General features: G+C 42.8%; 1 protein-coding gene across 1 annotated transcript in view; it reads left to right on the forward strand.

The window, feature by feature from the left end:
* LOC140428409 (brefeldin A-inhibited guanine nucleotide-exchange protein 2-like) overlaps nucleotides 1–12,421 on the forward strand; it is a 162,341-nt gene that overhangs the window by 118,833 nt on the left and 31,087 nt on the right. Inside the window, exons 23-24 of the mRNA XM_072514827.1 lie at nucleotides 1,985–2,081; nucleotides 9,354–9,394. Of these exons, the coding sequence (XP_072370928.1) occupies nucleotides 1,985–2,081; nucleotides 9,354–9,394 (138 nt within the window). The remainder of the gene's footprint in view (nucleotides 1–1,984; nucleotides 2,082–9,353; nucleotides 9,395–12,421) is intronic.

Here is a 12,421-nt window from a genome sequence, read left to right on the forward strand (position 1 = left end):
CCGGTATGGGGATTGAACCCGGACTGTTCGTGTCACTCTGCATCGCGATCCAGCCAACTGAGCTAACCGACCCCCGAATTCCAGTGGTAACATGGACGTTGTTGAGGGTTTGCAGCAGGCGAGCTGAGGTGTGCCAAAGGGGATATTTTGAGATAGAATAGATGGTTTTGGTGAAGGTCAGAAGATCATCTCACCACATGACACCAAAGTTGTGAACAGTTTGATTCACCTTTGGATATTTCCAGGGAGAGGGTTGAACTCAATGACTGTACTGGGAGGGGGACCAACGACAATGGTGGCAGTCCTCCCAATATCCAGTTAAAGGAATTTCCGGCTCAACCACTACTGAATGCCGAACAATGTGACAATTTAGAGATAGCGAAGGAATTGATAGCACAGAATGGGAACTGAAAAAGCTATTGCAGTTGATTATTTGGCTACACTTGGCTGGATAAGAATAGAATGAAGTAAGTACAGTCACACATGGACAGAAGACAGTGAGGAGGAGATGGAGGAGGCTGGTATTTTTAACCATGTCAAAGGCTGAGAATGAGAAGGGATCATTTACCATTGTCACAGGCATAGTAGGTGTAATTTGTGACTTTGATGAGAGCCATATCAGTACTATGGCAGGGATAGAAACTTGATTAGGAGAATTCAGACATGGAGTTCCAGGAACTACGGGCACAAATTTTGGGAGACAAGAACACATTAAAGACTGAAGACAGAAGGGTGGTTGGAGATGGGGCAGTGGTTTGCAAGAATGGAGGATGTCGATCCTTGGACTTTTGGGAGAAGGGTGATCATGACCAATTTGAAAGAGAGGGAGTTGGTACCCAAGAATAGGAAAACAATAACAAAATCAGCCAGAAAAGATAGTTGGATGTTAACGATTTAGTTAAAATAGAGTCAAAGGCGCAGGAGGTGGATTTCCTTGAGCTCGGAGCGGGCATTTGGGAAGATAAGAAAGAAGCTGGAGAAAGGTTAAAGGTCAGGTCTAGGGCAGGAATGATCTGAGAGGAAGTATGGTCGATGGGCTAGCGGAGGGCAGGGAAGCAGCAGAAGTGGCTGAATGATGGTCTTCATTTTAACGGCAAGGAAGTCCATTAAGTCTTTTCACAAATTGTTGGAGCTGAAGGTGGGAGAGGCAGGTGAGAGAAGTTTTAAGATGATTTGCAGTAGAGAAAAGAAACCAGGGATAAGCTTAGCATTCCAAGATGATCCTGGAATAGTGAACAATTTTCACAGATGGGAGCAAGTAATGCTTTAGCTGGTCCAGCCAGATATTATAGAATTTACAGTGCAGAAGGAGGCCATTCGGCCCATCGAGTCTGCACTGGCCCATGGAAAGAGCACCCCACTTAAGCCTGCGCCTCTACCCTATCCCCACCCAACCTCTTTGGGCACTAAGGGCAATTTATCATGGCCAATCCACCTAACCTGCACATCTTTGGACTGTGGGAGGAATCCGGAGCAACCGAAGGAAACCCACGAATATACAGGGAGAATGTGCAGACTCCGCACAGACCCAAGCCGGAATTGAACTGTGACCCTGGAGCTGTGAAGCATCTGTGCTAACCATTTTGCTGCCATGCTGCCCATATGGTGGCAAATGGCTGACCGTTGTCCAACATTTCCATTTGGTTTCTGTGCCTTCGACTTAATGGCACAGAGTAAGGGCTGTACCAGGGAGGCAGGCAGGGTGAGAGAGCATAACAGTTTTGATGGGGCCGAGCACATCAAAAGTGGAGGTGAGGACGTGGCTGAGCAGATCGTTAGTTGCAGAAATCTTGTGAATATCATGTTGGATTGGTAACAGCTTGCATTGCTGTTGTGCATTTAACATAGAAATGCAACTAATGTGCTTGGCAGAGGGTAAGAGAAGTTACTGCCATGCCAGTAATAATGACATTGAGAGACAGATGACCAACATTTGCATTCTCTGAAATTTGTATAATTTTTATTTGTGTTTTTTTGGTTACAGGTACCTTTGGTGGCACTGTGGACAAAAAACAAATAGCCACTATTCAGGAGTCTGTGGGAGAGACCAGCTCTCAGAGTGTAGTTGTTGCAGTGGATAGGTAAAGAAAAACCTCTAATAACGGGGGTTACCTCTTTTATGTCTTGATAAACTATTTTCAACACTATTTTTCACTCTTCTTTATGCTGATTAAACAAACGATAAAAGAAAATAGTCTTTATTCAAAGTTGTTTTAATATCCCATTTTTGACACCTTCCTGTTGTGATTGTTTAAACCAGTGACTACAGATATATGACTGAGGCTCCCAAACTTATTTTTTTACTGAACTCTCTTTGGGATTCATGCCTCTTACAACCTTCCCATTTCAAGAAACAGTATTTTTGTAGTTTCACCAATTCCCAAGCCATAATAATTTTGATTTTAAAACTATAACTGATTAACCAATAAACTCACGTTTAAAAACATTTTTTTTCCCGTTTGAGCATGGGTGACACGTTTTATTAAAAAAATTACAAATTTAGAGTACCCAAATATTTTTTTCCAATTAAGGGGCAATTTAGCGTGGCCAATCCACCTACACTGCACATCTTTGGGTTGTTGGGAGAATGTGTAAATTCCACACGGACAGTGACCCAGGGCTGGGATCGAACCTGCGTCCTCAGCGCCATAGGCAGCAGTGCTAACCACCGCATCCGTGCTGCCGGAGTGGCACTTTTTCAAGCATAAAATGCATGGTAGCACAGTGGTTAACACTGTTGCTTCACAGCGCCAGGGTCCCAGGTTCGATACCCGGCTTGGGTCACTGTCTGTGTGGAGTCTGCACGTTCTCCCTAATGTCTGCGTGGGTTTCTTCCTACAAATCCCGAAAGACGTGCTGTTAGGTAATATGGACATTCTGAATTCTCCCTCAGTGTACCCGAACTGGCGCTGGAGTGTGCAACTTCATTGCAGTGTTAATGTAAGCCTACTTGTGACAATATTAAAGATTATTATTGTTATTATCAGCATGAAGCACTCCCATTTTAAGTATTGCAAAGGCTCTCAATTTTGCATCAATACGAGCCATAGAACAATTCCTGCAATGTTTCAGGAACTCTGACATTGCATATTCCTACGTTCTTGTCGCATCTTTAAATAAAATAGCCAATTCAATGCAGATTGCCTTTTTAAAAATGTGTTTATAAGATGTGGGCAGCATTTGTTGTCAGTCTTATACTGCACAGTCGATATAAGGAATTCTTGGTCCAACTGTACAAGGTACTGGTGAGACCATATCTGGAGTACTGTGAGCAGTTTTGTTCCCCTTATTTAAGAAAATATATTATTTCATTGGAGGTGGTTCAGAGAACGTTCACTAGGATGATGCCGGTTTGGAGGGGTTGTTTTATGAGCAAAGGTCAAACAGGTTGGGACTCTGCTTTTTAAAAAAAAAAGGTTAAGAGTACCCAATTCATTTTTTCCAATTAAGGGGCAATTTAGTGCTGCCAATCCACCTACCCTGCACATCTTTGTGTTGTGGGGGTGAAACGCATGCAAACACTGAGAGAACGTGCAAACTCCACAGTGACCCAGAGCCGTGATAGAACCTGAGACCTTGGCGCCGTGAGGCAGCAATGCTAACCACTGCGCCACCGTGCTGCCCTACTCATTGGAATTAGAAGAATGAGAGGTCATCTCATTGAAACATAGAAGATTCTTAAGGGGCTTAATAGGGTAAATTCTGAGAGAATGTTTCCCCTCATGGGAGAGTCTAGGACCAGAGGGCATAGTCTCAGAAAAAAGGGGTGCTAATTTAAGACTTGAGATGAGAAGAAATTTATTATGGGAGTTGAGAGTCTTCAAAACACCTTGCCACAGAGAGCTGTGGGCCAGAGTCCTTGTGTATATTTAAGGCTGAGCTACATAGATTCTTGATCAGTAAGGCAATTGTGAGTTACGGGGAAAGGAGAGGAAAGTGGATGTGAAGAATGCTGGATCAACCATGATCCTATGGAATGGCGGAGGGAACTCGAGGGACTGAATGGTCTACTCCTGTTCCTATTTCTTATGGTCTTAAAGTCTTGTGTGGTGTAAGCTTTAAGCGCAGTGTTAGGGAGGATGTGACAGGATTTTGACTCAATGACAGTGAAGGAATGGCAAGTAAGGGTGGTGTGTGGCTTGGAGGTAGATGCAGATGGTAGTGTTGTCATGCTCCTGCTGCACCAGTCCTTCTCGGTGGTAGTAGTTACAGTTTTGAAATGTGCTGTCGAAGAAGCTTTAGCAAGTTGCTGCAGTGTATCCTGTCAGTGAGACACACTAATGTCACAAATGCAATGGTGGTGGAGGGGCTGAATGCTAAAAATGATGATGGGATGCTGATCAAGTAGGCTGCTTTGTACTGGATGGTGTCAAGCTACTTGAATATTGTTGGAAATGCACTCATCCAGGCAAATGGTGAGTATTTGATCACAGTTCTGCCCTGTGCCTAGTAATTGGTAGACAGTCTTGGGGAGTGAAGAGATGAGTTACTTGTCACAAAGGTCCAGTCAAAATTCTTACAGGGTGTGACAGGATACATGTAGTTAAAATGGTCCCCCTGGCTGGCGAGTCTAAAACCAGGGGCCATAATCTCCTGATAAGGGGTAGGTCATTTAAGACTGAGATGGATGAATTTCTTCATTCAGAGCTTGTTGAATCTTTGGAATTCTCTACCCTAGCAGGCTGGGAAGCTCAATCATTGAACATGTTCAAGACAGAAATTAATAGATTTATGCAGATGAATGATGTCAAGGGATATGGAGATGGTAAAGGCAAGTGGCGTTGAGGTAGATGATCATTCATGGCCTAATTGAATGGTGGAGCAGGCCCGACAGGCTGAATAGCCTACTCCTGTTACGATGTCTGTATGTTCCGAAACCACTGCAGTACTTTGACTAAGCATTATCATAGACCAAGCTAGTGGATTTCAAAATCTCCAGTGTCCTCTTATGGCAGTGTTTTTCAAACTTTTTCTCCTGGGACCCACTTTTGCCAACGGGTCAACCTTCAGGACGCACGCCGGCCGACCTTCGAAATCCACGTCCGGTTCGCTTCCCCAGTTTTCACTGAGTCTAGGCAATGGTTGGGTCACTAAAGCTTCCTTTCCCCAGGCAAAGGAGAGAAAGAAAATCATCTTGTGTTCCTGTTCTTAATCACTATCTAGTAGCCCCTGGTGCATTGAACTTATGTCAACATTGAGTGAGGACAGGATAATTGAGCTAACGGACCCGCAGAATGTGAAGTAGCTGAATTTAAAACAAACAATACTGGAAATAGTCAGCAGATCAGGCATCACTTGATGGCTGTGATGGAAGGCCATTGATCTGAAAAGTTGAGCCATTTTTTAAATCACTGAACTTGGAGACAAACGCTGCTCAAAGCCAAAATTAAGGGTAAGAGAAAGTAAAGGTACATCCTTATTCAGTCATCCTGTCTCCCCTTTCTCAGCGACATACTGTTTTCCATATTAAAAGTGTTGAAACCACAGAGTTATGTGAGCTGGCTGAGTTGTGCGATTGAACATATCCGCCTCACAGACACGTGAAATCAGCACAAATAGTCAGGCATTTCATTTAAAATTGAGAAGGGAATGACAGTTTTTGTGGTCAATGGTGTGGAGGAATTTAAAACAAATATGTGCAGAATCACAAAACAGTCTGAATCCCATTTGCAGATCTTTCTAAACAATTCCAATGCTCAATTGTATTCAGCAATTAGAACAGAATTTCGGATAGGACCATATAAATTTGCCTCCCAGCCAATGTGCAATTTCACCTCAATCATTTTAATGAGAGTTTGTGACTCACTCCCTTAACCAATAGACAAATAAATCGATTCACTGCGATATTTATTATCTTGCTAATCCTGCCCTTCAATGCAGAAGTTGCCTCCAACAATTTGGTAGGTCAATCAAATGCCACCTTAAATACCCTTCACTCATCAGCGGCCGGCTTCATCACATTTCCGTCAGAAATGCTGAACAGAAATGAGGGAAGGATTTTAAGCTATGAAGCTCCGTTCTGTTCTCACCTACACGGTCACTTCTGAGTTGCATTCACTCTAGCGTGATCTTTCTGATAAATTTACATCCATCAGCTCCGATGTCCCCGAAACCAATACAGTGCACTGAACTTACTACTTTAAAATAATTAAAGGAGCAAAATTCATAAACATGAATCTGGTGCAATAAGCTAGAATTCCTAACTGTCAAATCTGTCCTCATTGTAATTGTTTAAGGAGGCGACTGAATTGACATTTTAGGTGGTATTTTCCCTGCAGGCTTCTGAATGCTGCTGTTGGGAAACACTGCGTTAGTGGCTGATGGCATAACGAGCGACAATTCGATCCTGCCTCTGCGACCCTTCTGACACCCGCCCGCGACCCACCCGCGGGTTGCGACCCCCACTTTGAAAACCCCTGTCTTATGTCATGGTTCCTGAGGAGGAGGAGGAACTGCTGATTGAAACCACTGTCAATGATGTCTTTTGTCACTTTGCTGATCATCAAGAGTAAAATGATGGGGTAGTAATTGGCCTAATAGGATTAGAACATAGAACATTACAGCGCAGTACAGGCCCTTCGGCCTTCGATGTTGCGCCGACCTGCGAAACCACTCTAAAGCCCATCTACACTATTCCCTTATCGTCCATATGTCTATCCAATGACCATTTGAATGCCCTTAGTGTTGGCGAGTCCACTACTGTTGTAGGCAGAGCATTCCACGCCCTTACTATCTGAGTAAAGAACCTACCTCTGACATCTGTCTTATATCTATCTCCCCTCAATTTAAAGCTATGTCCCCTCGTGCTTGACATCACCATCCAAGGAAAAAGGCTCTCACTGTCCACCCTATCCAATCCTCTGATCATCTTGTATGCCTCAATTAAGTCACCTCTTAACCTTCTTCTCTTTAACGAAAACAGTCCCTCAGCCTTTCCTGATAAGATCTTCCCTCCATACCAGGCAGCATTCTGGTAAATCTCCTCTGCACCCTTTCCAATGCTTCCACATCCTTCCTATAATGCGGCGACCAGAATTGCACGCAATACTCCAAATGCGGCTGTACCAGAGTTTTGTACAGCTGCAACATGACCTCATGGCTCCAAAACTCAATCCTTCTACCAATAAAAGCTAACACGCCGTACAACCTTCTCAACCTGTGTGGCAACTTTCAGGGATCTATGTACATGGACACCGAGATCTATCTGCTCATCCACACTGCCAAGAATCTTACCATTAGCCCAGTACTCTGTCTTCCTGTTATTCCTTCCAAAATGAATCACCTCACACTTTTTTTGCATTAAACTCCATTTGTCACCTCTCAGCCCAGTGCTGCAGCTTATGTATGTCCCTCTGTAACTTGTAACATCCTTCCACACTGTCCACAACTCCACCGACTTTAGTGTCATCTGCAAATTTACTCACCCATCCTTCTACGCCCTCCTCCAGGTCATTTATAAAAATGACAAACAGCAGTGGCCCCAAAACAGATCCTTGTGGTACACCACTAGTAACTGGACTCCACTCTGAACACTTCCCATCAACCACCACCCTTTGTCTTCTTCCAGCTAGCCACTGCTAGATCCAAACTGCTAAATTACCCTGAATCCCATGCCTTCGTATTTTCTGCAGTAGCCTACCATGGGGAACCTTATCAAACGCTTTACTGAAATCCATATACACCACATCAACTACTTTACCCTCATCCACCTGTTTGGTCACCTTCTCAAAGAACCCAATAAGCTTGGTCCTGCTTTTGTTGACAGGACATACCTGGGCATCGTTTCACATTGTTGAGCAGATGCGAATGTTGTAGCTGTACATTGAACAGCTTGGCACGGGACATGGATAGTTCTGGAGCAGAAATATTCAATACTACAACTAGGATGTTGTCAGGGCCCATAGCCATTGTCATATCCAATACCTTGAGCCGCTTGATATCACATGGAATGAATCAAATTGGCTGAAAACTGACACTTGTGCTGCTGGGCACCTCAGGAGGAGAAGGCCAAGATGGACCTCCATTTGGCACTTCAGGCTAAAGATGACTGAAAATGTTTCAGTCTTGTCTTTTGAATTGGTGTGCTAGATAGTGTGTCAACACTGAGGATTAGAATGTTTGCGGAGCATCCTCCAGTTAGTTGCTTAATTGTCCACTATTCGCATATTGAATGGCAAGACTGCAGACCTTGATCTGATCTGTTGCTTGTAGGATTGCTTAGTTCCCTCGTTTGGCATGCAAACAGCCCTGTGTTGTAACTTCACCAGGTTGACTCTTAATTTTTAATATGCTGCTATCTGATGATGCTACAGGCATACTGTCCTCTGCTTATCACCAGAACCACAGTTGATCCCATCATAAGGCAAAATACGTAGTTGAAAACTGTTGCCGCCAATGGTCTCCAGTGCTACATGGATGTTGAATTTTGAGCACTAGATCCGTTCTGAATCTCTCCCATTTAGCACTGTGTAGTGACGCACAGCTCATAGAGAATATCATCTGTGTGAAGAGAATTCTCCAAAAGGAATGTGCGATGGTCACATTTAACAATATAGTTTAATCTTCAACAGCTAGATTGGTGAGGATGAGGTGAAGTAGACTTTTCTCACTTGCTGGGTCACTCATCACCTGCCAAAAACAAAGTCTGATGGATATGTCCTTCAGGATTCGGCCAGTTCAGTCAGGTAGTGCTACTGAGCCACTTGGTGATAGACATTGAAGCACTCAACCCAGCATACATGCCCTTGCCACCCTCTGTGCTCCTTCCAGGTGATGTTGGGCCTATTCCAACTTTGATCTGAATTGATCCAAATTTTTTTATGTTCTCACATCCAATCTTCAGACTGGAATTTGAATTGTAATGCTCAATACAGAACCAGCTACCAGCACTCTATGTACATCATGTATCAAGAATATGGTGCCAAGATAAAGATCGATGCAATTATGGAACTTTGGTTATCCCTGCATCTTGCTTTGTGTAAACCAGTGTGTTCATTTTTTAAAAATACAACTCCAGAAAGTCTTGCTACCTAGTTTGGGCATCTGATTTAAGGGAACATTTCTTTCAAAGTATTAATTAATGTTTTCTGGGGAGCACGGTGGTGCAGTGGTTAGCCCTGCCGCCTCATGGCGCCGAGGTCCCAGGTTCGATCCCGTCTCTGGGTCACTGTCTGTGTGGAGTTTGCACATTCTCCCCGTGTTTGCGTGGGTTTCACCCCCACAACCCAAAGATGTGCAGGCGAGGTGGATTGGCCACGCTAAATTGCCCCTTAATTGGAAAAAATTAATTGGGTACTCTAAATTTATTTTAAAAAAGAAAAAAATTAATGTTTTCTGTACTATTTTCATTTCAGGATATTCACTGGATCAACAAGACTAGATGGAAATGCTATTGGTAGGTTTCTGAATACTATTGTTTTTGTGTGTGTATGTCAGATGGTTAACTTAACCAAAATTCAAATGATTAAATATAAAACGAATCATTGCATTGGATGGGCAGTTCGTTCAATGTGAATTTTCACCATTTGGATGTGGGTTCAAATCTAAACCTCGGCTGATTGGATAAATACTTCCTTTGTCAACTGACAATTGAAAACGAGTTTGGGTGGTTTCTAATCAGTTCCTTGAGGGCATTGATCTCAAACCCATAATTACCGTCAACTCTGTCGCATTTGCAAACTGAGAGGCTGCAAATATCAGACCAGTACAAGCACTCTGCTGATGTTGGAACTGAGGCACATTTTTGGATCAGAGGAAGCTTTTTCTGCACCTGGCTGGGCTGTATTTTTTCTAGAAATGTTTAATGCTCCTCTAAACACGGCAGATTTCCAATATCCAGCACTAATTCCTTCATCTTGAGAAAGTGAATGGATCGAAACAATTCCATTCACTCACTAGGTAGTGAGTACAAGTTACTGTTTAGTGATAAGTACCTAAAGGAAAAATGAGGAATCAAGTTGCTCAATTTGTTTCCTATGCTACCATTGCTGAACCAGCATATACCACAAAACTAGCCAAATACGTTACTTTTTCTTCTTTTTAATCCAATCATGATATATTCATCTAACAAATAAGACTATGATTACTTTTACCTGTAAGTTTGGTTCCAGGAAATATATTTCCTCTTACATCAAGGCTAATAGCATCCTGAATTCCTCGTACAACACTGTCACCACTTGACCAGTTTATTCTCCATGTTCCTGATCAAAAGTTACAAATGGTGCATGCTCAGGATACTATACATGAAATGATACTATATATTACCAGGTCTAGGAACCACAACATGATTGCATGCTTCCCATCCTGTTTCTGTTGGTGTGTACCTCTTGCTTTCCCTTTTTAGTAGGTTCAAATTCAACTTCATAACCTGGGCATGTAACCTAGGCTGACACTGTTAGACGTTTTAGTTGCTGTGATATGAAGAGTCTAAAGTTCTGTTCCTTTTTCACAAACACATTTATTTCCTTCCAACAGCCTTTGCACAAAACTCTCACTATACATCACCTGCCAGAGGCCACCTGAAGCCCCTTTACATATCAGTGTCAATTAATGAATATCTCCGTGGAAGACTATGTAATGGAATTTGACAGACTATATAAAAGACTGCAGAAACACAACCTGGAATTTCCACAGTCTGTGTTGGCCTTTAAATTACTTGACTGTGCTAGAGTGAGCAACATGGATAAGCTCCTGGTTTTGCAGGAGTTCAGTTTACTGATAAGGATACCTTATTCGAACAGATGACAAAAGCTTTACAAAGGTTTCTGGGGAAACATTCGATTCCGATGGCTCTGACCCAAATAGGTCAGCCTGCAATTCCATTTTCCGGAACTTATCAAAATCCGACCATGCTTCATACGCACTTAACAAGTCATCTTTCTTATAAATCTTATCCATATAATGTAATAACGTCTCCAGACCTTCTTCTGAGTCTAACTCTTCCAATTCCAGCTCAGAAAGCACTTTGTTTCGGATTTTACTGCCATTTGGTAGAGAAAGAGCCAAGCAATTACCTTTGTCCACATAACTACTGCACTTCTCCATTGGTCATACGATTCCCTTTCAGAAAATAAGTGAGGATAGTCATATCCAGCCATCTTTATCCTCGGATCAGCCATATATCCCTTTTTATTTTTATTTTCTCACTCACTCCTTGGTTTGATCTGGAAAAGTTGTATCTTTCAACCCTTCACATTTACACAGCAACCATCCTCTGCTACCAATTGTTAGACGTTTTAGTTGCTGTGATATGAAGTGTCTAAAGTTCTGTTCCTTTTTCACAAACACACATTTACTTCCTTCCAACAGCCTTTGCACAAAACTCTCACTATACATCACGTACCAGAGGCCACCTGAAGCCCCTTTACATATCAGTGTCAATTAATGGATACTTAACATAAATGAGACAACTAATTGCAATGTCTCTTAACCCATTACTTAACAGACACTACTGCCTTATTAAGGGATCGCCAGAGATTGTGTACGGGATGTGGATATCACTGGCTAAGCTAGCATTTTGTGTCCATCCCTAATTGTCCTTTTCAAAGTGGCTGCCTCCTTGAACTGCTGCAGTCCATGTGGTGTAGGTATACCCATAGTGTTGTTAGGAATGGAATTCCAGGATTTTAACTTGTAAACAGTGAAGGAACAATCATATATTTCCAAGTCAGGATGGTGTGTGACTTGGAGGGGAACTTGAAGATAATAATGTTCCCATGCATCTACTGCCCTTCATCTAGGTGGTAGAGAGTTCGCAGGAGGCTTGACGAGCATATAGGTGACTCCAAAATGTCCTTGCTAGTATTCCTCACTCAACAAACATCAGCTAAAACAGCATGGTTTATCATTAATTTCCTTTCCGTTTTTCTTAGAATACCCAATTCATTGTTTCCAATTACGGGGCAATTTAGAGTGACCAATCTATCTACCTTGCACACCTTTGGATTGTGGGGGCGAAACGAACGCAAACACGGGGAGAATGTGCAAACTCCACACAGACAGTGACCCAGAGCCAGGATCGAACCTGGGACATCAGCGCCGTGAGGCAGCAGTGCTAACCACTGCACCACCGTGCTTCCTCTCCTTTCTGTTTTTGGAATCTTCTTTCAAGTATTAACCAATGAACGGTGCTGCAGTGGTTAGCACTGCTGCCTCACAGGTCTGAAGACCCGGGTTCGATCCCGGCCCCGGATCACTGTCCGTGTAGAGTTTCCCCCGTGTTTGCATGGGTCTCACCCCCACAACCCAAAAGATGTGCGGACTAGGTGGATTGGCCACGCTAAATTGCCGCTTAATTGGAAAAAAAATAGAATTGGGTACTCTAATTTTTTTTTCTAAATCAATAAAGGTAAATCACTTTGACTTATTTCCAGAGATCTGAGCAGGTGCTTTATAAAAGCAAATTCTAATTTATTTTTCTCCA

Source organism: Scyliorhinus torazame, chromosome 8, assembly GCF_047496885.1.
Source record: "Scyliorhinus torazame isolate Kashiwa2021f chromosome 8, sScyTor2.1, whole genome shotgun sequence".
Classification (NCBI taxonomy): Eukaryota; Metazoa; Chordata; class Chondrichthyes; order Carcharhiniformes; family Scyliorhinidae; genus Scyliorhinus; species Scyliorhinus torazame.